Source organism: Doryrhamphus excisus, linkage group LG19 (genome assembly GCF_037039965.1).
Source record: "Doryrhamphus excisus strain RoL-2023G ecotype Guam linkage group LG19, RoL_Dexc_Guam_v1.1, whole genome shotgun sequence".
In the NCBI taxonomy this organism is placed as follows: domain Eukaryota; kingdom Metazoa; phylum Chordata; class Actinopteri; order Syngnathiformes; family Syngnathidae; genus Doryrhamphus; species Doryrhamphus excisus.
Window position 1 is genome coordinate 6,495,224 of NC_136375.1, and position 22,200 is coordinate 6,517,423.

At 44.4% G+C, this 22,200-nt stretch overlaps 2 protein-coding genes across 4 annotated transcripts; one reads left to right on the forward strand and one right to left on the reverse strand.

Annotated features, from left to right (window-relative positions):
• Window positions 1-4,162: 4,162 nt before the first annotated feature.
• ash2l (ash2 like, histone lysine methyltransferase complex subunit) lies at window positions 4,163-11,574 on the forward strand. Of its 2 annotated transcripts, XM_058056396.2 has the most exons (17): window positions 4,163-4,297; window positions 4,735-4,798; window positions 4,873-5,018; window positions 5,090-5,178; window positions 5,253-5,347; window positions 6,468-6,563; window positions 6,629-6,724; window positions 6,788-6,863; window positions 6,946-6,963; window positions 8,499-8,598; window positions 9,184-9,401; window positions 9,467-9,634; window positions 9,715-9,908; window positions 9,975-10,067; window positions 10,786-10,884; window positions 10,956-11,015; window positions 11,096-11,574. In XM_058056396.2, the coding sequence occupies exons 1-17, from the start codon at window positions 4,227-4,229 to the stop codon at window positions 11,201-11,203; spliced, it is 1,791 nt and encodes a 596-aa protein (XP_057912379.1). In that variant the 5' UTR covers window positions 4,163-4,226; the 3' UTR covers window positions 11,204-11,574. The 2 variants fall into 2 exon arrangements, with proteins under 2 accessions (XP_057912379.1, XP_057912380.1); XM_058056397.2 differs by lacking the exon at window positions 6,946-6,963.
• On the reverse strand, window positions 11,563-20,814 carry grk5 (G protein-coupled receptor kinase 5). Of its 2 annotated transcripts, XM_058056392.2 has the most exons (15): window positions 20,596-20,799; window positions 20,167-20,256; window positions 19,982-20,094; window positions 18,467-18,544; window positions 18,290-18,387; window positions 18,125-18,217; window positions 17,995-18,058; window positions 17,778-17,918; window positions 16,252-16,442; window positions 16,135-16,172; window positions 15,847-15,936; window positions 14,160-14,368; window positions 13,943-14,080; window positions 12,891-13,028; window positions 11,563-12,804 (listed from the first exon to the last, which is right to left on the reverse strand). In XM_058056392.2, the coding sequence occupies exons 1-15, from the start codon at window positions 20,777-20,779 to the stop codon at window positions 12,640-12,642; spliced, it is 1,830 nt and encodes a 609-aa protein (XP_057912375.2). In that variant the 5' UTR covers window positions 20,780-20,799; the 3' UTR covers window positions 11,563-12,639. The 2 variants fall into 2 exon arrangements, with proteins under 2 accessions (XP_057912375.2, XP_078655057.1); XM_078798931.1 differs by lacking the exons at window positions 11,563-12,804; window positions 12,891-13,028 and having other exon boundaries at window positions 13,541-14,080; window positions 18,467-18,562; window positions 20,596-20,814.
• Between the last annotated feature and the right edge of the window lie 1,386 nt (window positions 20,815-22,200).

A 22,200-nucleotide genomic window follows, 5' to 3' on the forward strand; every position in this document is an offset into this window, starting at 1 on the left:
CCATCCCATCATGAAGGCATGTTACAGATGCACCGCCCCTTCCAGACTGGCTCCGCCCCCACCTTGTGGCCTCATCGTCCTTGGTTGTAGTATCATCTCTCTCTCTCTGTCTCTCTTTCTTTCTTCCTTGTCATCCTCACTGTGGCGTCCAATCAGCAGCTTTGTTTCCTTTGGCCGCCATCTGTTTCTAATTCCTTATCACGGCCAAGAAAACATCCCAGCTATTCGCATCAACAAAACTCTTTCTGGAACCTTCTCCTCTCCATGAACCCACATTCATTTTTCTATGGCAATTTTATCACACAAAATGTGAATGATGTGAAACGTGTTTTTTCTAAAGTATTTAATGTCATGTAAGGTATAAAATGTGTGTTTTCCAAAGTATTTAATGTAATGTAAGGTATAAAAGGTGTGTTTTCCAAAGTATTTAATGTAATGTAAGGTATAAAATGTGTTTTCCAAAGTATTTAATGTAATGTAAGGTTTGAAACGTGTGTTTTCCAAAGTATTTAATATACTGTAAGGTATAAAATGTGTTTTCTAAAGTATTTAATATACTGTAAGGTATAAAATGTTTTTTTTCTAAGTATTTAATGTAATGTAAGATATAAAACGTGTGTTTTTTCTAAAGTATTTAATATAATGTAAGGTATTTGGATAGGAATGGGTTGGTTGAGGAACGTTGGGTGTCAAAAAGAAAGACAGGCACTCTATCAAGCGCCATAGTTAGCATGTTAGCATGCCAGCAAAGCTAACATGCTAACGTTAGAATTAGCTCATCTAGCATAATAGTATTTATATACTAACTGTCTCAGTGTCTAGCTATGAAACTGCATGGTACTATGCTAATAATTAGCATGCAACCAATGCAAACGTTAGCATATAGCATAATATTGCTAAGTGTTTACATGTCTAGCTATGAAAATGTTTAAAAATGCAACTGTGCCAATGCTAGCATGCTAACACCTAGCGTGATAGTGTTATATATGTGTCTAGCCATGAAAATAGCTAAAAATGCTAACACGTAAACTAACATGATAGCACAATGTATCGGGAAGGCTAATTGCTCCGAATGAGTTGAGAATTTGGGTTGAGGAACGTGGCAGCTGTTGGGTAATTACTTTTAGGGACAAGGATGAATTTGGGGAAGATTTGGGATCACCCCTAAAATGTCATCTGCTCTTCCATGTCCCGTTTCTGACAATTCCTGAAAATGTCATCTGAATCCATTCAGAACTTTTTGCCAAAGACATATCAACATTTGTTGTATATTAATGTCGCAAGCACCACCTTGTGGGAAAAAACATCTTTATTGAAAATAAGTTAAGCATCATGACAAAATATAACATCAAAAGTGTGGTCTGCTGTTTATTTACTGGCATTCTAAAAATAGAATATATGAAGAAGCAACATGGCAGGAGGAATGTGTTAAGAAGGGCTTGGTTGCCGATTGGCTACGGCCGTGCTCCATGCAGTGCTGAAATGAGACAGCAGAGGGCAGCAGTGCAATTAGAGTCAATAGTGACACTCGGATTGGATCCAGACGGTGATCCGGATCATCCCCCAAATGTCATCAGTTGTTCTATATCCCATTTCCAACCTTTGACGAACATTTCATCCAAAGCCATTCAGAACTTTGCAACTTATTATATATTATTATATGTATTTTATATGTATTATATATGTATTATGAGAAACAAAGTTGTAATTGTTTGAGGAATAAGTTATGACAACTTTTAAAGTCAAAATATTATGAGAATGAAGTCATAATAATTACAATACAGACATGGAAAAAACTTCTGGCCCCCCTGGGGCACCCATTGTCGACCTCAAGGGTCACCTGATATGAAGCGTGTGGTCCACAGGTTTGGAGCGTCAGCAGTACAAATGGTGTCGGGGCAGCGGTGGCGGCACAAAGGGCCGTGGCGGCGTTCCCTGGGTGCAGTAGAAGGGGCTGAAGGCGAGCGAGGAGCAGGCGGGGGCCTGGCAAGCCCACTTGGCGGTAGTGGCGGTGTTGTCCTCCGCCACCCGCTGCAGGCGCTCCTTCCTCCACTTGGTGCGGCGGTTCTGGAACCAGATCTTGACCTGGGTCTCGGAAAGGTGAAGGGCGGCGGCGACTGCGTGGCGCTCCAGCACAGACAGGTAGTGACAGCGGCGGAAGCTGAGCTCCAGCGTGTGCAGCTGCTCCAGTGAGAAGGCCGTGCGGACGCGCCGACCGCTCACCTTGGAACCCGGAGGCTTGGCCCGGCGCAGAGATGCCGGCGTTGATCCGTAGGGGCCGCCTTCTGATGGCGGGTGTTGTTCCTCCTTGCATTCCTCTCTCCTGGCAGACGCTGCTTATAGGGAAAAGTTGGCGTTATTGTCTTAAATGTTAAATGGTCTTTATAAAAGGCCTCCTTACCTGGATCCTGGTCGCCGGTTTGGCCAGTGAACTTGCGTGGGTCCAGGATGTCTTCCACGGAGAAGGCCGTCTTGCGTCTCAGAGGGACTTTGTGGACGGGCTGCATGATGCTCGCTGATGCGGACCTCACCTCGGCCTCCTCCTCTGCTTAAATAGTCCACCCAGACATTTCCATTTGATGAAAGCAGGACAATGGCAGCACACTCCTCAATGGAAATGTGGTCCTCTGCTGGGGGGGGGTCCAGTGAGTTATTTATTGGCTGGCATGTGGTTAAAATGTGCCCCCTTTCTTTGGCTACATGTCACTTTTTGTACAAGGGCTTGTCATTAGTTGCTGGCCTGAGATTTTACGCCAGTAAGAAGCGCGAGTGACGCTTGTGATGCTAATTGCTGGACTTGTGATGCTAATTGATGGACTCCTCAAAGGGAAAGTGTGCTCCTTTTCTTTGCAAATCACCACTTTTGTCCTTTTGACTCAAAGCACAACTTTATGACTCTTTAGAAGTCCCATGAACATCCAAAGAGGTCACATTATTGCCTAGATAGATCATGGATGGACGGCTAGCATGCTCCTATGTATAATTTGGCATGTACATATGAGTAAAATAGCTAAAATGTTAGCAGTTAGCATACTAGCACCTATTAGTTAGCACTAAGTATGGAAAGTGCCAAGGTGGTACTTTCGCTTCCCTACACCATGACATGTATGCATCTGCATAAAGACATGAGTAAATTGGTTGACTTGCTAACAGTTAGCATGCTAGCACCTATTAAGATAGCCCTAACTATGGAAAGTGCTAAGGTGGTACTTTCGCGTCCCTACACCATGACATGCATCTGCATAAAAACATGAGTAAATTGGTTGACTTGCTAACAGTTAGCATGCTAGCACCTATTAAGATAGCCCTAAGTATGGGAAGTGCCAAGGTGGTACTTTCGCTTCCCTACACCATGACATGTATATACAGCATGTGCATGTAGACGTGAGTAAATTAGCTGAAATGCTAACTGGCTTCATGCTTTGGGTAAACATGGTAGAGATGCTAGGCTTAGAATTCCATTGTAGAAATGTCCCATCAGTCTCTCCACGCATGCAAAGGTCATGGAGGGTGACATCTGCTGATACGAGCTGCTCTGCAGGTGTCTGCGCCTCTCGGCATCTGCCGCCTCCATGGCACCTCACCATCTTCACGCTCAGCATGAAGCCTCCACCCTGCAACGGCCATAAAACGGCCAGTTTCGGATCTTACGACGACAAGATGTCAGACTTTTGGATCTTACGATGACATGATGTCAGACGTTTGGATCTTTCAGACGTTTGGATGTCAGAAGGCATCACTTGAGCATCACAGATGTCTCAATTCAGAGGGGAAGGGGAGGCCAAAACGCCGCCATTATCTTGCCAACAATAGCCTGAAGGTGTTTATTACATCACCCAGGGGTGCTGTTAGCATTGCATTCCTTTGTGCTCCTACCAACTTTGATGGTGAAGAAGAAAAGTGTCCCCCCCCCCTTTTTATAGGTGTATAACATCAAGTTAGGACTTTTTTCTTTATTTTTTATCTTTACTTTATTCTACTCAGATTATTGTCATTTTTTAAATTTAATTTCCGACTGCTTTATGATTGAAACTCAGATTCCAATCATAAAGACTCGATCCTCGTAAATGTCCTGCTTTATGATTGAAATCTGCGTCTTAGAGGACCACTGTGTGTCGTTTGAAAAGTCTGACAGCGTCAGTTCACCTCCTAACCTGTGGTGTCGCTGTGGAGCGCTGCTGCTGTCGCTTGACTGGCTTCCTCTTCTCGCGATGTTTTGTTCTTGAATGAATTCAAACATGGCGTCAGAAGGAGAGGCGGGTAGCGGAGTAGCGGCTGAAGCCGACACAGCAAAGAGGTTCGTTTGTTTGTTTTTTGCTTGTGCTCATTCGTTGCAATTCTTGAAAGGTGCAAGCAGCACGTCTTATTAACGGTACACATATGTAGCACACGTAGGCGCCATTGTTCGCTCGCTAGCTTGTAGAAGTAGTGGATGAACAAGCTGAATGCATGCTTTGTTTAGGGAAACCGTATCCTATCAATGTATGTTTTTACGTCAACCTTCAAGCATTACCGGAATAGTTTTAACTTGCATCGAGATAAAATAAAAAAAATATATATTCCCAGTGATATAAACTGATGCTTGAATGAGCTAATTATGTGCTATTGGAGTGATATTGTCTTACAAAATGATGCAATGTTTACAGTTTTACCGAGGCAAAGACGGCTTTTGTGTTGCTGTTGTTTTTTCTCCGAATTGTTTGAAGAAACTCAAGCCTTATATGCCGTATTTAGTGACGCGTTCAGCGAGCTTCCGGTCAGCATGGACACAGAGTCATCCGGCGGCAAGGAAGGGATGGTGAGTTCTCATGTTGTTATCCTCCAAAGATGGTGAGGATGTGTTGTCATGTTACGAGGTTGTGTTTCCCGCAGGAGGCGGCGGGCGATGCCTCTGAGGCGGCCGACACCCTGACCGGGTCAGGGGATGAAGACAACGGGAGACAGTTGGGGGAGGTGGAGCTGCAGTGCGCCTTGTGTACAAAGTGGTTCACTGCTGACACGTTTGCCATCAACACTGCGTACGTACACATCACAGCATCACAAACACGCCGGGAGAATAGAAATATAACCTTTGCGTTGTCTTCGGCAGGACATGTCTCCCATTCATGACCAACTACGTGTTCCACTGCAACGTTTGTCATCACAGCGGCAACACGTATTTCCTCAGGAAACAAGCCAGTATGCGTCCTTGTTGTCCAGTCAACTCCGTTGTGGGTGTTTTGGTCGTCACGGTGGTCTGTTTTTATTTTCAGACCTGAAGGAAATGTGTCTCACAGCTCTGGCTAACCTAACCTGGAGGTCCAGAACCCAAGACGAGCACCCCAAGACCATGTTCTCGAAAGACAAGGTGAGCACTGCATAGAGCTGCAGAAATGAAGACAATTGAGTTTGTGTGGAAATATGGAAAGTATCATTCTAAATAAGATGAAGTGACGTGACCTTGGGATGCTGAGGCACCCCCTAATATAATGGCAGGTGTAACTCCTAAAAATGGCGATGTCCTCGTGGTCCTTTCATCTGAATGCCAGCAGCATTTTCTGGAAAAATGCCTCCCTAAAGCACAGCTGTCAAACCCAAAGCTGGGGAGCATATTCTACCCGCTATGTTATTTTACGTGGGCCCGTGAAAGTCTGAAAAAAAGACATCTAGTTAGTTTCACTATTTCAGTATTTTTAAATATTTGTATACATATTTTCATTTTAAACTTTTAATATAGTTCGTTCATTTATTTTCTACCACTTATTCTCATGAGGATCGTGGGGGTGCTGGAGCCTATTACAGCTTCATCGGGTGAGGGACAGGGGGCGGGGCCCACCCTGGACTGGTGGCCAGCCAATCACAGGGCACATATAGACAAACAACCATTCCCACCCACATTGATACCTATGGACAATTTGGGGTCGCCAATGAAGCTAGCATGTTTTTGGAATGGGGGGATGAAACCGTAGCACCCGGTTTGTGTTTGACATCATCAAACTAATGTAAGTAATTTAAATATTAGTCAAAGACAACACAACTGAAGACGGAGTCGCCACAGTGGATCTTTTGATCCACATACAGATTTTGCCGTGAGCACTTCATATTCCGGATGCCCTTCCTGACGAATACAAACGACGCTTACTAGTGGAGATTCACACCTAGGGCGTTTGCTCCGAAGTCCAGAACGCTAACCACTAAGAGCATGAACGCTGGTGAAACATCTTGATGATCCCTAAGATCTTTGGGAAAATACTCTGAAGGCCCGTGTCCCATTCCATCCGGCACGGAGAACAAGAAGAGTCCAATGTGGTGGTGGTAGTGTGACGGTCTGTCGCTTGAGGACTCGGAAGAAGCATGAATGTGGGGCCATTTGTGGGTGAGCCCTTGCACATAAATTAGACAAAAGTTCTACAGACTTAAATGAGGTCACACAGTCCTCCTGCCTTTTGTTGTCACTGTGATCTTCATATCCGACCCCTTCCATTCAGGATATCATTCCCTTCATCGACAAGTATTGGGAGTGCATGACCACGCGGCAGAGGCCCGGGAAGCTCACCTGGCCCAACAACATCGTGAAGACAATGGTAGGGTGTCATCATGGGGGCGGAGGCCACGTGTTCTTGGAGGTCACTTGTTTTTTGTTTCCCAGAGCAAAGAGCGAGATGTTTTCCTAGTTAAGGAACATCCTGACCCCGGCAGTAAAGACCCAGAAGAGGAGTACCCCAAGTTTGGCCTGCTGGACCAGGTATGAAGACGCACACAGACGTGATAGGAAGTGAGCCTGACAGCTGATGTCGTGGCGGTGTAGGACCTGGGTAACATCGGACCGTCGTATGACTCGCAGAAGCAGTCCGCTGTGCCGCCTGCTGCAGGAGGCCTCAACGGTAAAACATGAGTAACGTCTTTGTGAAGCTGTAGCGCTGAGTCCAAACTAGTCGCCGTGACGGACATTCTATTGTGTTCCAGGTGGAAACGCTTACGCAGGTGAATATTTGGTGTTTTGGCAGCTTATGGATGATGTTTTTGTGTCTTGTGGCCCGCTGGATGGAAGTTGGCCGTCGGGCTCCAATTAGACTTCAAGTCCAACTAGGGATGGGCATGACCCATTCAGCTGGGGTGTCCTAAGGCTTGTCCCGTGGGGGCCACATAGTGAAAAAGGAACGTTGCCACTTTGGTATTTTGTAAACGTCGCCATGCTAACAACTCGTATGTATTTGTCATATACTCAACCTCACGATGTTTTCCCATTTTTGCTGTCGTATTAGCTAATATTTCAGCTTTCTTCTTAAATAATCTTTGTACTTTTTCTATTCGTATTATTATGACTTATTATTCCCATAATATTGTAACTTTTTCCCCCCACCGAATTTTCCAAACAATACATTTTGTTTGTGTTTATCATAACTTTAAAAATGTTTTATTTCAATTTTATGCTACTGAAATGACATAATATTACTTGACTCTTCCCGGAAATTAGAATCTAACCATTTTTCTCATAATATTTGACGTTATTTTTGACAAAAAATTTTTTGATTTTCACTCCCTGCTACTTATTATAATTTTGTGAATATTTTATCATAACTTTAAAAATGTTTTATTTCAATTCTATCCTACTGAAATGACATAATATTACTTGACTCTTCCCGGAAATTAGAATCTAAACATTTTTCTCATAATATTTGACTTTATTTTTGACAAAAATATTTTTTGATTTTCACTCCCTGCTACTATAATTTTGTGATTATTTTCCAACTGTTTTTTTCTTCTCAAAATTAGGACTTTTTAAAACTGTTTTGTTTCTCATATTAGGATAAAATAATATATGTGCTCCTAAAATGACAAAGGCCCCTGGGTACCACAGTACTTTACGGTACGGTATGGGACAGTATGGTACTGTACTGTACAATATGGTATGGTATTGTACGGTACGATATGGAACGTTATTGTATGGTATGGTACTGTACGGTATGTATAGCCATCACATTTAGGTAGTACTATATCTACACCAGAGGATGGAGTGAGGTTAGCACGTCATGCCCATCCTTAGCTCCAGACCACAGCTCTTCCTGTGGTGCGGGTGTACCCGTCTGGCCCGTCGGTCAACTTCCTGCTGTGTGGCTTGCTGCTAACGGCGTGCTGAAGCGACGCACGATGTCACTTCCTGTTTGCCGCAGCGGTGTTCATCCAAAACTAGCGAGCCTCTTTCTGCGTCACATGCACGCACAACATGCACCGTGTCTCAGGCGCTTTCAATCAGCTTTTGCAGGAAAGGCTGCTAGTGTTTGGAAGACACCCCCGTGACTAATTTCTCTGCTGCCTTGCCCCACGTGCACACGGCCCCCCCATAACCCGCTTTCACTGTTTGTGTGTGCGCTCAGTTTTGCTTCTTTATCGTGCAGCCGTCATGAAAATATCTTGCAGGTTGAATGGAAAGCCCCCCCCCGCTCTATTCTGTTTCTCTGGAGGCCCTTTATGTGGACTGTTTTTAGTGGCTGCATGTTCTTGTGCTGTATCCCAAGGTGCCCTAGCTCCTGTGCCTGGAAAGGGAAGAGGGGCCAAACGTAAACAGCAGCAGCAGCAAGAGGGCGCCACTGCCGGAGCCACAAAGAGGACTCGAAGGTACGTTAGCCTGCTAGCTCATGCTCATGCTAACTCATGGGCCACAACCGGGTTCTAAAATGGTGGATGGGGGGAATCTTTACAATTGACCTAGGAAGTATAAAGCCTTCAACATCAGTATGAGAAGTTTGGGTTGCTGTTTTCTTTCAGAGTTGACATGTTTGTAGTCAATGCTCGATGCCAAGCCTGTTCGTTAGCGGTGATGATTTGATGACTTGAGGTTTTAAGGCCGCTAACAGTGCCTCGTTTCTGGTCAGCATCAAGCTAGTGGGACAGTTGGAGTACGCTCTTTCTTCCTTGGGGTCTCGGACAGTAACGCTGGGAATAGTGGGGACCACACTGCTTTTCTTGGAGTCCATTGGACTAGCGAGGCTGGATGAGGCTTTACCTCACCGCAAAGACCAGAGCTAGCCTCGTTTCAGAACCTGTTGGAATCGAACCAGCATTACAAACCCCACCCCGAAGACTGTTTGGGTTTCATGAAGTAATTTGGAAAAAGGAGCCGTACTTTGGCACTTCCTCCCACAGCTGATGTTTTATGTGAGCGGTTCTTCATCATGATCTTGTGCTGCTCCGCCTCCACAGCGACCCGCTCTTCTCAGCCCAGCGACTCCCCCCACATGGTTACCCGCTAGAGCACCCGTTCAACAAAGATGGCTACCGCTACATCCTGGCCGAGCCGGACCCACACGCCCCCGACCCGGAGAAGCTGGAGCTGGACTGCTGGGCCGGGAAGCCCATCCCGGGGGACCTGTACCGGGCGTGTCTGTACGAGAGGGTGCTGCTGGCCTTACACGACCGAGGTTGGTGACGACGTCTCCAGCTTTCCTTTCGGCAGCTTGGACGTGAGCACCTTCTCCCGTTGCAGCGCCTCAGCTGAAGATCTCAGACGACCGGCTGACAGTGACAGGCGAGAAGGGCTACTCCATGGTGCGAGCCTCCCACGGCATCCGGAAAGGTGCCTGGTACTTTGAGGTGTCCGTGGACGATATGCCTCCTGAGACGGCAGCCCGCCTCGGCTGGTCTCAGCCACTCGGTGAGCCGGCTTGCCTGCGCTAGCTTGCCTCCACAGACTCCGATTTAACCGACAGGCTGCATCTCCGTCTTGGTTCCAAGGTAACCTGCAGGCGCCGCTGGGCTACGATAAGTTCAGCTACTCGTGGCGTAGCAAGAAGGGCACGCGCTTCCACCAGTCTATGGGGAAGCATTACTCCTCGGGATACGGTCAAGGAGACACGCTGGGCTTCTTCATCGAGCTGCCAGACAACACGGAGACAGCCAAGGCACTTCCCGACACCTACAAGGACAAGGTGACGCCCCGCCCAACGCCGCCCACTGGGCACCTCTTGCCTTACTGACGAGCAATGTTCTTCCAGGCGCTCATCAAGTTCAAGAGCTACCTGTATTTTGAGGAGAAGGACTACGTGGACAAAGCAGAGAAGAGCCTGAAGGCCATGAGCCCCAGCAGGGTGAGGATGCCACAAGCAGGGTGTACCAAGGGTTTGGATATTTTGGAGAGATAGGCCAAGAGGTTATGCAGTTTGTATTTCAAGGTCAAGGCATCTCAGTTTTGTCATGTAGCCATATTACTAGCCATATTATCATCTTGCTCTTTTTTTCCACATTTTTTGGTTTCATTTTCCAAATATTTTGTCATTTTTTTTTAATATTAGGACTTTAGAACTAGCCAACTTCAATTTCCAAAAAATGTAAATTTTCTTTTGTGTTGTTTCTTATAATATTCTGACTTGAAAGTATTATTTTAAAAGTATTTTTATCTTTAATATTTCAGCTCTGAAACTATGACAACTTTTAAAATGAGATTTTCTGTTATTTGGAATTTATTCTCCTCAAATTACAGCTTTTTCCCCATTCTTGCTGTTTTTATTGGCAAATTCCTTCTTGGAATGTTGACTTTCTTGACATAATATTCCATAGTATTTGAGGTGTTGTCATTATGCTAAAAACTAAAGATATTTTTATTTAATATTTCAACCTTATGCTAGTAATATTAATTTCATTGTTGTAAAATGAATCTGGTAGAATTCCATGTTGCCGTTGTAGTGTTGGTGCTAAATGATATTTCCAGAATGTTCCGCAGGTGAGTAAAAAAAAAAAAAAAAAAGGCCACATGAGCCGGACTTTGGACCCGGGTAGTATGATGATGCCGACTGTGCACACCTGCAGATGATCTTCTACAAGAACGGTGTGAGCCAAGGCGTGGCCTTCGAGAACCTGTTTGAAGGCCTCTACTTCCCTGCCATCTCCCTCTACAAGAGCTGCACGGTCGGTCCCCCCCTCCCCTGGTGGATGATCCGTCCTTTGCGTCTTTGACTCGCCTCCTTCTCTCTCTCCAGGTGTCCGTCAACTTCGGCCCGCATTTCAAGCACCCCCCCAAAGACGTCGGTTACAAGCCGGTGAGAGCACGCCCCCCACACCCCACACTCTGGTGACCTTCACCGCCGTTCATGCCTCAGCACTTTCTCCTCTTCCTCAGATGAGCGACATGGGCTGGGGCGCCATCATCGAGCACACGCTGGCCGACACGCTCTACCACGTGGAGACAGATGTGGACGGCCGACGCAGCCCGCCGTGGGAGGGATGAGGAACCCCCCCACACGCACACACACACACACACACACATTTTACACCTCTTCTAACTGCTAACTGCGTCATTTTTATTTGAAACCAATTGAAATAAAAGTGAACCAGTGTGACATCAGCAAAAATTCCTCAGCTCTTTGCGTTGGCGCGGGGGTGTCAAACGTGTCCCCGCCAGGGCCATTCGGTCAGGGGACATGGATATTTTGGGTACTATTACTGTTTGCTGCGTTTATTGTTTTCATCACCATGTGACTTTATTCCCATCATATTTCCCAGCTGTAACTCTTTCCCCCGCCAACCAGCATTTTTCTCAAATTGCAGCCTTAGTCCTTGTGTTACTAGTAATGCAGAAATTGGGAAAATATTTTTTAATATTTTAATATTTCCATTTTTTTCTGGTAAGATGACTACTCTTTTTGTTAATTTTCATGTATGAGTCTATTTTAAACTGACTTTGGACACCCCTGCCATGACAGGCTAGACACGGCTTCACCGTCTACTCACCGTTTTTAATGGACGCAAATAAAAAGATGCCATTCTTTTACCCGTGAAGTTAGCTTGCACCTTTTGTCAAACAGACACCACCACTAAAGGCGTTTTCCTTAAAAACCACACAACTCTTACTAACTTACTAAAATGTCTACAGTTTATTTACAAAGCAGCAGCGATGTCAGTGACTCGCTGCAGCTGGGAGCTAAAAGAAGCTGGCAGGACGGCATTTCATGTCTTTTCCCGCCTTCCAGGACCAGGACAGAATTCCTAATTCCTGCCTTGAAGACGTTGGAGGGCAGGGTTCCTCGTTGTCCAGGACAGGTTTAAAATAGGTTTTTTCCTCCCAAAAACAATACAGATGGTAACTTTCTGCTTCTCAAGATACGGATAAAGCGGCTTTTTTGTGTAAACTTTTTTAAGAATGAGGTATAAGTGTAGTTTGTGCACCCCTGGAGATAAGAACAGGAAGAAATTCGGATCAAATGCGACGACATGACGACTAGCTCAGGGCTACTACCAGGAGAAGCAGCATATAGAGGGGAGGGGGACACCTCCTGTGGCCCAGCAAGGTGCACTGTATTCGGGCACACACTCAGAGCTGCCGGTGTGACGCCACGGAGGTCTGGAAAACCTTTTGCACATTTCCAACGGCACGGCACAACAATCCCTGGACGTGGTAGCAATGTGGCTGATGAGCCCCCTATCACCCCCCCCCCCTTCCACAACTACAACTGCTACAACTAGCACGCAAAATGTCTGGGAAAGTGAAAGTTTGTTTACAAGTGAACTCGGGAAGTTCCGACAGGCAGGAGAACAAAGGAGCGTTTGATTTGCTCACCCCCGCACGGTACAGATAATCTCGCCTCATTGGAGCGTTTTTTTGGGTTATCAGAGCTAATTTTTAGATTATCAGCCATCATAATTCCCCTCATATCGGCTCGATAATTACCGTGCATCCCTAGAACTGTCAAATTTGCGCACAATTCTTTTGAGCAGGCTACGTCTTCGACCCCCAGTCCCGTGAGAGGACCCGTCTGGAGTTAAGTCTGGCGGTCGACTCCCGCCGGGTCCAAAGACGTTGAGCTCCCTGAAGCATCCTGTCTGGATCATCTGCACCAAGAAGCAAAGAAAGGCCTTCAGTTGGACCGGCCCCTCCGGCACGGCAGCGTCACCCCAGCACAAAGACTTCACGCCACCTCGTTCTGCCACGCTGTGGGAACGCTGCCCGTGTTGAACTGCGCGTAGAAGCGCTTGTCTGTGCAGTCCAGCGTGACCCCCCTCACGGTGGAGAACTCGTCGATGTCCAGCATGTCGCTGCAGTACACCATCTTGGGCTGCCGACCACAAGCACACGCCGCTGTCACTCTCAGGTGAAAACACAAAACACACACATTTCTTTCTCGTTGTCCGAAATGGAATCAGACCCAACCTTTCCTCACTTAGTGGCCCCTCGTAATATCACATATATATGGCTTTATCGGTGGCTAACTATGAGCCCTGGATGAATGAACATATGTTAGTCTCTCTGTGCTACACAGGCTGGATGACAGGAGGGTTCACTCTGCACGAGTCTGTGTGCATTGGCTCTATATGGAATGAACGCAGAAGAGAGTGAGCATCTTCTATGCTATTAAGCCTCTTTGTGCCAGTAGCGGGGCTATGTAGTGCTAGCAGTTAGTTTGTAAGCCCAATGCCACAGTGCCAGTGCCGCTGAGCAGCGCAGTCTTCCTCCCGACAGTCGACACTTCCTGAGGCTTTTCATCGTCAGAGTAAATATGTTCAATGTCACGCGGTGATGCGCCGTGTTGTATTCGAGCAGGGTGGATGGCTACCATCCGAACCAGGGGTGGGCAAACTACGGTTTGTGTGGTCATGAATGGCTTTTCCAGCTTCTTCCAGAGGAATATGCCGACTCTTCTGAATCCAATGGAGAACATTTGGGGGCGGGACTTACACAAATGGCGGATGCCCTCCGTGAAGTCATCTTCTGCATCTACATTCCCTTTGGCCTCCTGGAAACGCTTTGTCATGCATTTTATTTATCTCTATTCAGCCTACTCCACTCTAGCGCTTCTATTGGTCTCCCTCCCAGTTCTTGTGTTTTCCTCTCAAGCTGACTTGTGTCGGGAGGAACGTTCCGGATATCCCGCTAACGACTGTGAGAAGCCCCTGAAAGGACCCCCACAGTAACCCAGGCCATGCGTTGCATTGACAAGCGGCATTGCGAACAGGTGGACGGAATACTTGCATTAGGTGTAAACGGAGGCTTGACAAGCCCCGCCTCCAGCATCCGGAAGTTGATTTCTTGGAAGAAGGGATGCAACTGGACTTCTGTACCTCCCGCCTCCTTGCATCCCAGCCTGGTGTTGGGGTCTTTGGCAAGCAGCTGGAAGACAACGGGATAGTGTTGGGTTGTTACGTTGCTTTCCACCACAACGCTGACCTTGAGGAATGCGTGACGGGACCTGGGAGCAGATGTCCATAGCGCTCTGGCTGAAGCGGTCGCCATACTCCTCCTTCAGCGTCAGGATCTTCAGCTCCAGGTGGACTTTCTTGAAGGGCTTGCCTCGCGTCCGGAACAGCGGCTGTCCCGCCGTCATTTCGTAGATGAGACAGCCGAGACCCCACCAGTCGGCGCTGAAGCCGAAGTTCTCGTAGGAGATCACCTCTGGAGCTGCACGCAGTTAGCATGGTCATCAGCAGGACAGCCCAATGTTGTGTTCTTAACGTTCCGGGAAGACATTTTACAAGAAGGAAGTAGAAATAGTTGGAAAAAAGAGAAGCAAGACGACAGCAGACATTTTAGAGTAAAGAGTAAAGTGAAAATATGACATTAGCATTAAGTTGATGAAAGACATTTTAATTTAGTTTTAATACGAGAAACCAACAAAACCAATTTCCAATTGGGGAAAAAGATCGGAATAAAGTCCAAATATGATGGGAATAACGTCATTATTACCAGAGCAAAGAACACTGAGAAGGAAAAAAAACAGCTGTCATTTTATGAGAATGAAGTCCAAATATTATATGAATAATAATACGAATATGAATAATATCCATTCATCCATTTTCTATGCCGTTTATCCTCACAAGGGTCGGGGTATGCTGGAGCATATCCCAGCTGTCTTTGGGCGACAAAGCCAATCACAGGGCACATATAGAAAAATTTACTGTGTGGCCGACATGCTAGCCAATCAAATGGTGCGACATTTGGAATAATATGATTTAAAAAAAATATTAAAGTTGTTAGAATAAAGTCTTAATATTCAGAGAAGACAAGTTTAAATAGTTGTGGAGAAAACGGACGTAAGAGAACAAAACAATTGACAAGAACACGATAATATGTTTAACAGCATCAAGCTTCCTAACTCTGACCTTATAAGTGCCCCTCTGTGACATCACAAAGGACCAGTTTTACCACGCCCTCTGAAAGCGAGCGTTTTGAGCCATCCCAAACTTCCTTCAGGGTTCACTTCCAAATACGCAAACCTCATTTTCTGAAACTTTGGCATGGTTTAACACCAGAATACTACATTGGTACTACAGTTATAGGTCAGAATGGTTTAACACCAGAATACTACATTGGTACTACAGTTATAGGTCAGAATGGTTTAACACCAGAATACTACATTGGTACTACAGTTATCGGTCAGAATGGTTTAACACCAGAATACTACATTGGTACTACAGTTAAAGGTCAGAATGGTTTAACACCAGAATACTACATTGGTACTACAGTTATCGGTCAGAATGGTTTAACACCAGAATACTACATTGGTACTACAGTTATAGGTCAGAATGGTTTAACACCAGAATACTACATTGGTACTACAGTTCTAGGTCAGAATGGTTTAACACCAGAATACTACATTGGTACTACAGTTCTAGGTCAGAATGGTTTAACACCAGAATACTACATTGGTACTACAGTTATAGGTCAGAATGGATTAACACCAGAATACTACATTGGTACTACAGTTCTAGTTCAGAATGGTTTAACACCAGAATACTACATTGGTACTACAGTTCTAGGTCAGAATGGTGAGAAAAGCATCCGAGGTCCCCGTTAAAAAATTTGGAGAAAACCGACCAAAAGAAAAGGGCGTCAACGTTCTGAAGGCCAGGCCGGCCCCCCTTCCAGGGTGTACTGACCCATGTATCCCAGGGTGCCCGCGCGGCCTTTCACCTTTGTCCCCTCGGAAAGCCTGACGGCCAGGCCCAGATCGGAGATCCTGACGTGTCCTGTAAAAATGTTTGCGACACTCAGTGACATTTCCTTTTGGACCAGCAGGTGTCAGTAAAACGAGCAGGGCACGTCTATGTCACTGAACGTGTTCAAGTATGTGAGAACGGGGCGGGCCACGCCTTGGTGACACAATTAGCATTTATTTTTATCTGAACCTGCTGTCATTCCAAGGCCAAATATAGCCGGGTGCATACCGTGCTCGTCCAGGAGGATGTTGTCGGGTTTTAGATCCCTGCAAGACAAGACACGTTCAGGTCAAAGGGTGTCGTGTGAGGTGTGCCGGCGTGCCGGTGACGGGGGGTCGCGCGCACCTGTAAAGGATGGATTTGGCGTGCAGGTGCATAAGGCCGCAGCAGACCTCGGCGGCGTAGAAGCGTACCCGTTGGGCGTCCAAGCCGGGCACACCCATGTTGTAAATATGAAACTTCAAGTCACCGCCGCTCATCATGGTCAGGACCAGACACAAGGTGTGCTTGGTCTCGTAGGCGTACGCCAGATTCACCTGCAGGCACAACTTCTTTGCGTTAATCGGGGGTAGCGGAAGGGCCACCCTGGGGCCACGTCAAGCTGTTCTTAACAAACCCACCCACTATACTGTTGGGAAAAATATCATAGTAAACCATTAAAGCATTCTACAGGAATAAAGTTCCTGTAGACAGAACCCAACAAGAACCCAACAAGAAAAAGACAAATTATGTCATTTTAGTAGCATGAAGCTGAAATATTAAAGACGTTATTTTTATATAAAAAAAGAATGAAGTCAAAATATTACAAATAATTAACCCAACAAGAAAAAGACAAATTATGTCATTTTAGTAACATGAAGCTGAAATATTAAAGACATTATTTTTATTTTTTTTAAAAAAAGCATAAAATCCAAATATTACAAATAACTAACTCAACAACAAAAATACAAATTATTTAATTTTTGTAGCATGAAGCTGAAATATTAAAGACATTATTTTTATATAAAAAAGAATAAAGTCCAAATATTACAAATAACTAACTCAACAACAAAAATACAAATTATGTCATTTTAGTAACATGAAGCTGAAATATTAAATACATTATTTTTATTTTTAAAAAGCATAAAGTCCAAATATTACAAATAACTAACTGAACAACAAAAAGACAAATTATGTAATTTTAGTAGCATGAAGCTGAAATATTAAATACATTATTTTTATATAAAAAAGAATAAAGTCCAAATATTACAAATAACTAACCCAACAAGAACAAGACAAATTGTCATTTTAGTAACATGAAGCTGAAATATTAAAGACATTATTTTTATTTTAAAAAAGAATAAAGTCCAAATATTACCAATAACTAACCCAACAACAAAAAGACAAATTATGTAATTTTAGTAGCATGACGCTGAAATATTAAATAATATTTAAAAAAAATAAAGTTCAAATATTAATAGGAAATATGACCTTAGTAGACTTGAATTATTAAAGCAAAATATCTTTGTTTTGGAGTTTGTAATATGAACAAAGTTGTTATTCTTTTGGAACTTTGGGAGAAAAGGTCTGAATATTAAGGAATTAATATTTACAAAGATTAAGAAAAAAATGTAAAAAAAAATTGTAGCATAGTTGAAACTTTACAGAAAAATATAGATGTTTAAAATTCACAATATGAGAAATGAGTTGTATTTTGGGGAAATTAGCCTGCTAGAAAAAGTTCAAAGATTATGGGAATAAAGCCATAATATTACAAGAAGAAAATGTAGAAATATTATCAAAGAAAAAGTTAAAATATGTGTAAAAAAATATTCAAAAAGGTAAAAAAGTGTCCCCGCTGGAGGATACGTTAGGACGGGAACGGGTCTCACCACAAAGCGGCTGTCCACACTCTCCAGAATCTGCTTCTCGTTGAGCGCCATGGCCTCACATCGCCTCTTTTTCACATGCGTCTTCTCCAGCTTCTTACAGGCGTACATCATCCCCGTGGCCCGCACCTGACACGCCCACACCTGAACCAGCAGAACATCCCTTAGCCACATCGTGACCCGTGAAGTCCCTCAGGAGTCTGCTCCATGTTTACGTTACCTCTCCAAAGCCTCCTTTGCCTAGGACTCGGTACTGTCGGAACATGTTCTTGGTGATGGGCCTCCTGGAGGACAACGACAGGTCGGATGGAGGTGAGATGATCAATCAACGGGTGGCATGGTTGACTCACCTTTCCAACATCTTCCACTGGAGGAAGCGGTCGAAGTACATGCTCTGCTGGTACTGATGGAAAGGTTCTCCACTCAGGTACCAGTGGAGATCTCTAAACAAGACGTGCTTTAGTCCTTTCTTCTCACCCTCTAACCCCCTTCACCAGTGGAGGGGTGGTACTTACTCCCGGCAGTTTTTGAAGACATCTCCACAAGGATCCACCCCCAGTTGCTGCATGCAGCTTGGTCCATGTTTGGACACCTCAGGGATGAACTGTTTGGACTGAGGAGACACATACCCCCCCACAGGTGAGGACCAGCAAAACACACACACACACATTTATGGGATGGTGCCATCCCACCTCATGAAAGAGGAATCGTTCAACGATGCCGATTCCGAACGAACGTCTGTCCTCGTCACACTGTGTGTTGAAGTCATCCTGAAGACCAGAGGACACCTCATCCAGCATAGTTAGGAGATACCAGGTCATCACACACAACAACATACTTGCTCACAGTGCAACAAAAACAAAAACACTCCCGCAGCAAGTTAGCACATAAATCCCCAACTACTACTACATGGTAACCATAACACATACCTTGAAACCGTTGTTTCCCAATGGCCACAAGGCATGCTGGGTAGTGGAGTGGCAACAACAATATGAACTATGAACAATAAAACATTGGATATGAGGAGCGTATTCACGCTTCCTTGTTTACTTCACGGACTACTTTGCAATCATGCAAAGTACCACAAGCTACCCAGCATGCTTTGCGGCATATATATATATATATATATGAGTGTTTTTTGGCATGGGTATTGCCAACATGTTAAAGGGGAACTGCACTTTTTGGGAATGAACCATGGAAGATGGTTGTGCCCGGAGAGGTCTGTGCTGTGTGATTGTGTGTACTGTGTACTGTACTGTGTACTGTACTGTGTACTGTACTGTGTACTGTACTGTGTACTGTACTGTATGTTATGTGTTGTGGTGTCTATAGTCGTTCCACCACACCACCCAAACATCATCCTCCAGGCCTCTCAGTTTTTTTCCTTTTTCCCCTGATTGAAATATTATTAATATTATTATTAATATATTTCAACTTTCTTCTTTTCTTCTTCCCGTAATTATCACTATCTTTATTCATAAATTATCTGTATTTATTTTATTCTGGTATAAGACAACTTCTTTACAAGCCCATTTTCCAAAAATACAATTTACAATTTAGTACCATTTAGTTTTTATTTATTTATTTTAGTTTTATTTTTGCTGTTTTCCCAAACCTTTATCTTTGTGAATTTCCCTTTTTGTAATATTTTGTAATATTATAATATCATATTACAGGTTTTCCCAACCTAAAACCAAAAATGACAATTTTATTTCAACTTTAAAAACAACATTGTTCCTTAAAGGGACCTATGATATTATTATTACTATGATATTACATTATACTCTGAAAATTCTGAATTATTTTCCTCATTCGATGAAATTAGTTTGTCGTCCCTAATTTGACTCCCATTAGGAATGTTCTTCTGCTAATTACTGACTTTAATTTTTGGACTTTGTTCCCAAAAGCTTACAACTTTTTCCATCAACATATTTTGACAAAAAAAACGTTATTATTATTATTATCTGAAAAGTATGATTTTTTTTCTAAAGATTACAAATTTTCTCTCAATATTTTGACTTTAATTCAGGAAAATGACCACAAATGTTGACATTTTTGCTGCTTTTTTAAAAACATTTTTTAAAGGTCCCTGTGCCGCACTTTCTAACCACCTGGAGGATACCTGGTGTGGTACATTGCGGTTGTCTTCCCCCGTACATGTGCATGACTTCCCACGCTGACTTGTCAAAGCTTGTGTGGTGCCGTACCAGAGCCTTGTGGAGCTCCACGTGGTTTTGGAGGTCCCCGCGGCTCCGACAGAAGAGCTCAAAGAGTTTCCTGCCAATGGGCTGCTCCACGCACAGGTCGGTGTAGTCCCGCACTGACGGGGCCCAAAGTCACATGTCACGTTAGTTGGCACATGCCAAGATCGCCAAGACGATACACAACGCACCCGTGCTGGCGGCCATGTTGGAGCAGAGCCTGATGTTCGGGAAGCGGAGCATCTCCTGCCATCGCCAGCTTCGACCTTTAATGCCTCCATCTACACACACACACACACACATGGAGGCCCGCCAAGCTGTCAGCATGTGTAAATGGACTATTAATAGCAGCCAGGGAGCAGGTGAGCCAGTGGGACCGCATTGCTGTGACGTCATGTCTTCATTAAAGCAGCAGCACAGTGAGGGAAGCAGACAAAGTCCATCTATTCTCACAAGGAGTATGGATTCACCCCCTAAAAGATCTCCGACCACAGCAGCCCCCTCCTCGAATATCGATATCAATCATAACCATACACCGCCTTGGAGTGAGGATCATGCTTGAGGATCAAAATAAGAGTGGCATCATCTCCGCATAAGAAGACCAGTAAGACAAGTCTTACCTTCTCTGGCTTTTATAAGCTGCCCGTTGGCCACCAGACTGTCAAGCTCCATGAATGCTGTGTGTGTGTGTGTGTGTGTGTGTGTGTGTGTGAGACAAAGTGTGCACCTGCACATGCAGCAATTCCAATATCTCGTCAGGGGCGGAGTCCAGCCACACCACTCCCACCTGGACACGCCCACCATCCTGTGCAACAATTTAGTTTACATTCATTCATACCTTATCTTATCTTTCAGCAAATACTGGACGTGCATGTCCGCATGACAACACTGCAACACCTTAAAAACACATTTGGACCTAATGGGCAACCTTAAGAACACATTTGGACCTCGTGGACAACCTTAAGAACACATTTGGACCTCATGGACAACCTTAAAAACACATTTGGACACACAGTGTTTCTTCAAGGGAATCTTGGCTGCAGAGATGGTTTACACAGCAGCAAGTCAATGTACTGTACGTTTACGTACTTTCAGCAAGAAGACACATAATAGTCGTCTCATAATAATAATAATAATAATAATAATTATTATTATTATTTGTATTGGACTTCCTGATATGCATCATGTCATAGCAGGAAATATTACACAATATGAACCCTAAACACAACAACGTTATATGGGACAAGGATGAAGATGTTGGAATGGGATGTCTCACCCTGACATGGGCGCACCGATGTTGAGATGTCTCACTCTGACACAAAGATGTTGTTGGGATGTCTGACACAAACATGTTGTGGGATGTCTCACTCTGACGTCTGGACACAAAGATGTTGAGATTTCTCACTCTGGCACGAGGATGTTGGGACATCTCACTCTGACACAAAGATGTTTTGGGGATATCTCACTTTGACATGTGGGCACACAGATGTTGAGATGTCTCACTCTGACACAAATATGTTGTTGGGATATCTCACGTTGACATGTGGGCACACAGACATTGGGACATCTCACTCTGACACAAAGATGTTGGGATGTCTCACTCTGGCACGAAGATGTTGGGACATCTCACTCTGACACAAAGATGTTTTTGGGATATCTCACTCTGACATGTGGGCACACAGACGTTGAGATGTCTCACTCTGACACGAAGATGTTGTTGGGATATCTCACGCTGACATGTGGGCACACAGACGTTGAGATGTCTCACTCTGACACGAAGATGTTGTTGGTATATCTCACGCTGACATGTGGGCACACAGATGTTGGGACATCTCACTCTGACACAAAGATGTTGGGATGTCTCACTCTGGCACTAAGATGTTGGGACATCTCACTCTGACACAAAGATGTCGTTGTGATATCTCACTCTTACACAAGAATGTTGTGAGATGTCTCACTCTAACATCTAGACACAAAGATGTTGGGATATCTCACTTTAACATGTGGGCACACAGATATTGAGATGTCTCACTCTGACACAAAGATGTTGGAAGGCCTCACTAGTACATTGGGATATGTTAACATGACATCTGGGCACAAATATTTTGTCTGGACGTCTCACTCTGACTTTTTTTTACTCTTTATGTTTTTTTTAAGGATGTGAACATTTGTGTCCCAATGAGAAGAGTGCTAATGAGAATGAAATAAAACATATTATATACATT

Coding starts and splice junctions, on each gene's coding strand:
- ash2l (XM_058056396.2), top strand. CDS start 4,227: ATGAATTCAAACATGGCGTCAGAAGGAGAGGCGGGTAGCGGAGTAGCG. Junction 4,799..4,872: donor CCGGCGGCAAGGAAGGGATG/GTGAGTTCTCAT, acceptor TGTTTCCCGCAG/GAGGCGGCGGGCGATGCCTC. Junction 10,885..10,955: donor CCCTCTACAAGAGCTGCACG/GTCGGTCCCCCC, acceptor CTCTCTCTCCAG/GTGTCCGTCAACTTCGGCCC.
- grk5 (XM_058056392.2), bottom strand. CDS start 20,779: ATGGTGGGCGTGTCCAGGTGGGAGTGGTGTGGCTGGACTCCGCCCCTG. Junction 20,257..20,595: donor GCTTATAAAAGCCAGAGAAG/GTAAGACTTGTC, acceptor GTGTGTGTGTAG/ATGGAGGCATTAAAGGTCGA. Junction 17,919..17,994: donor GCAAAGGAGGCTTTGGAGAG/GTAACGTAAACA, acceptor CTGCTGGTTCAG/GTGTGGGCGTGTCAGGTGCG.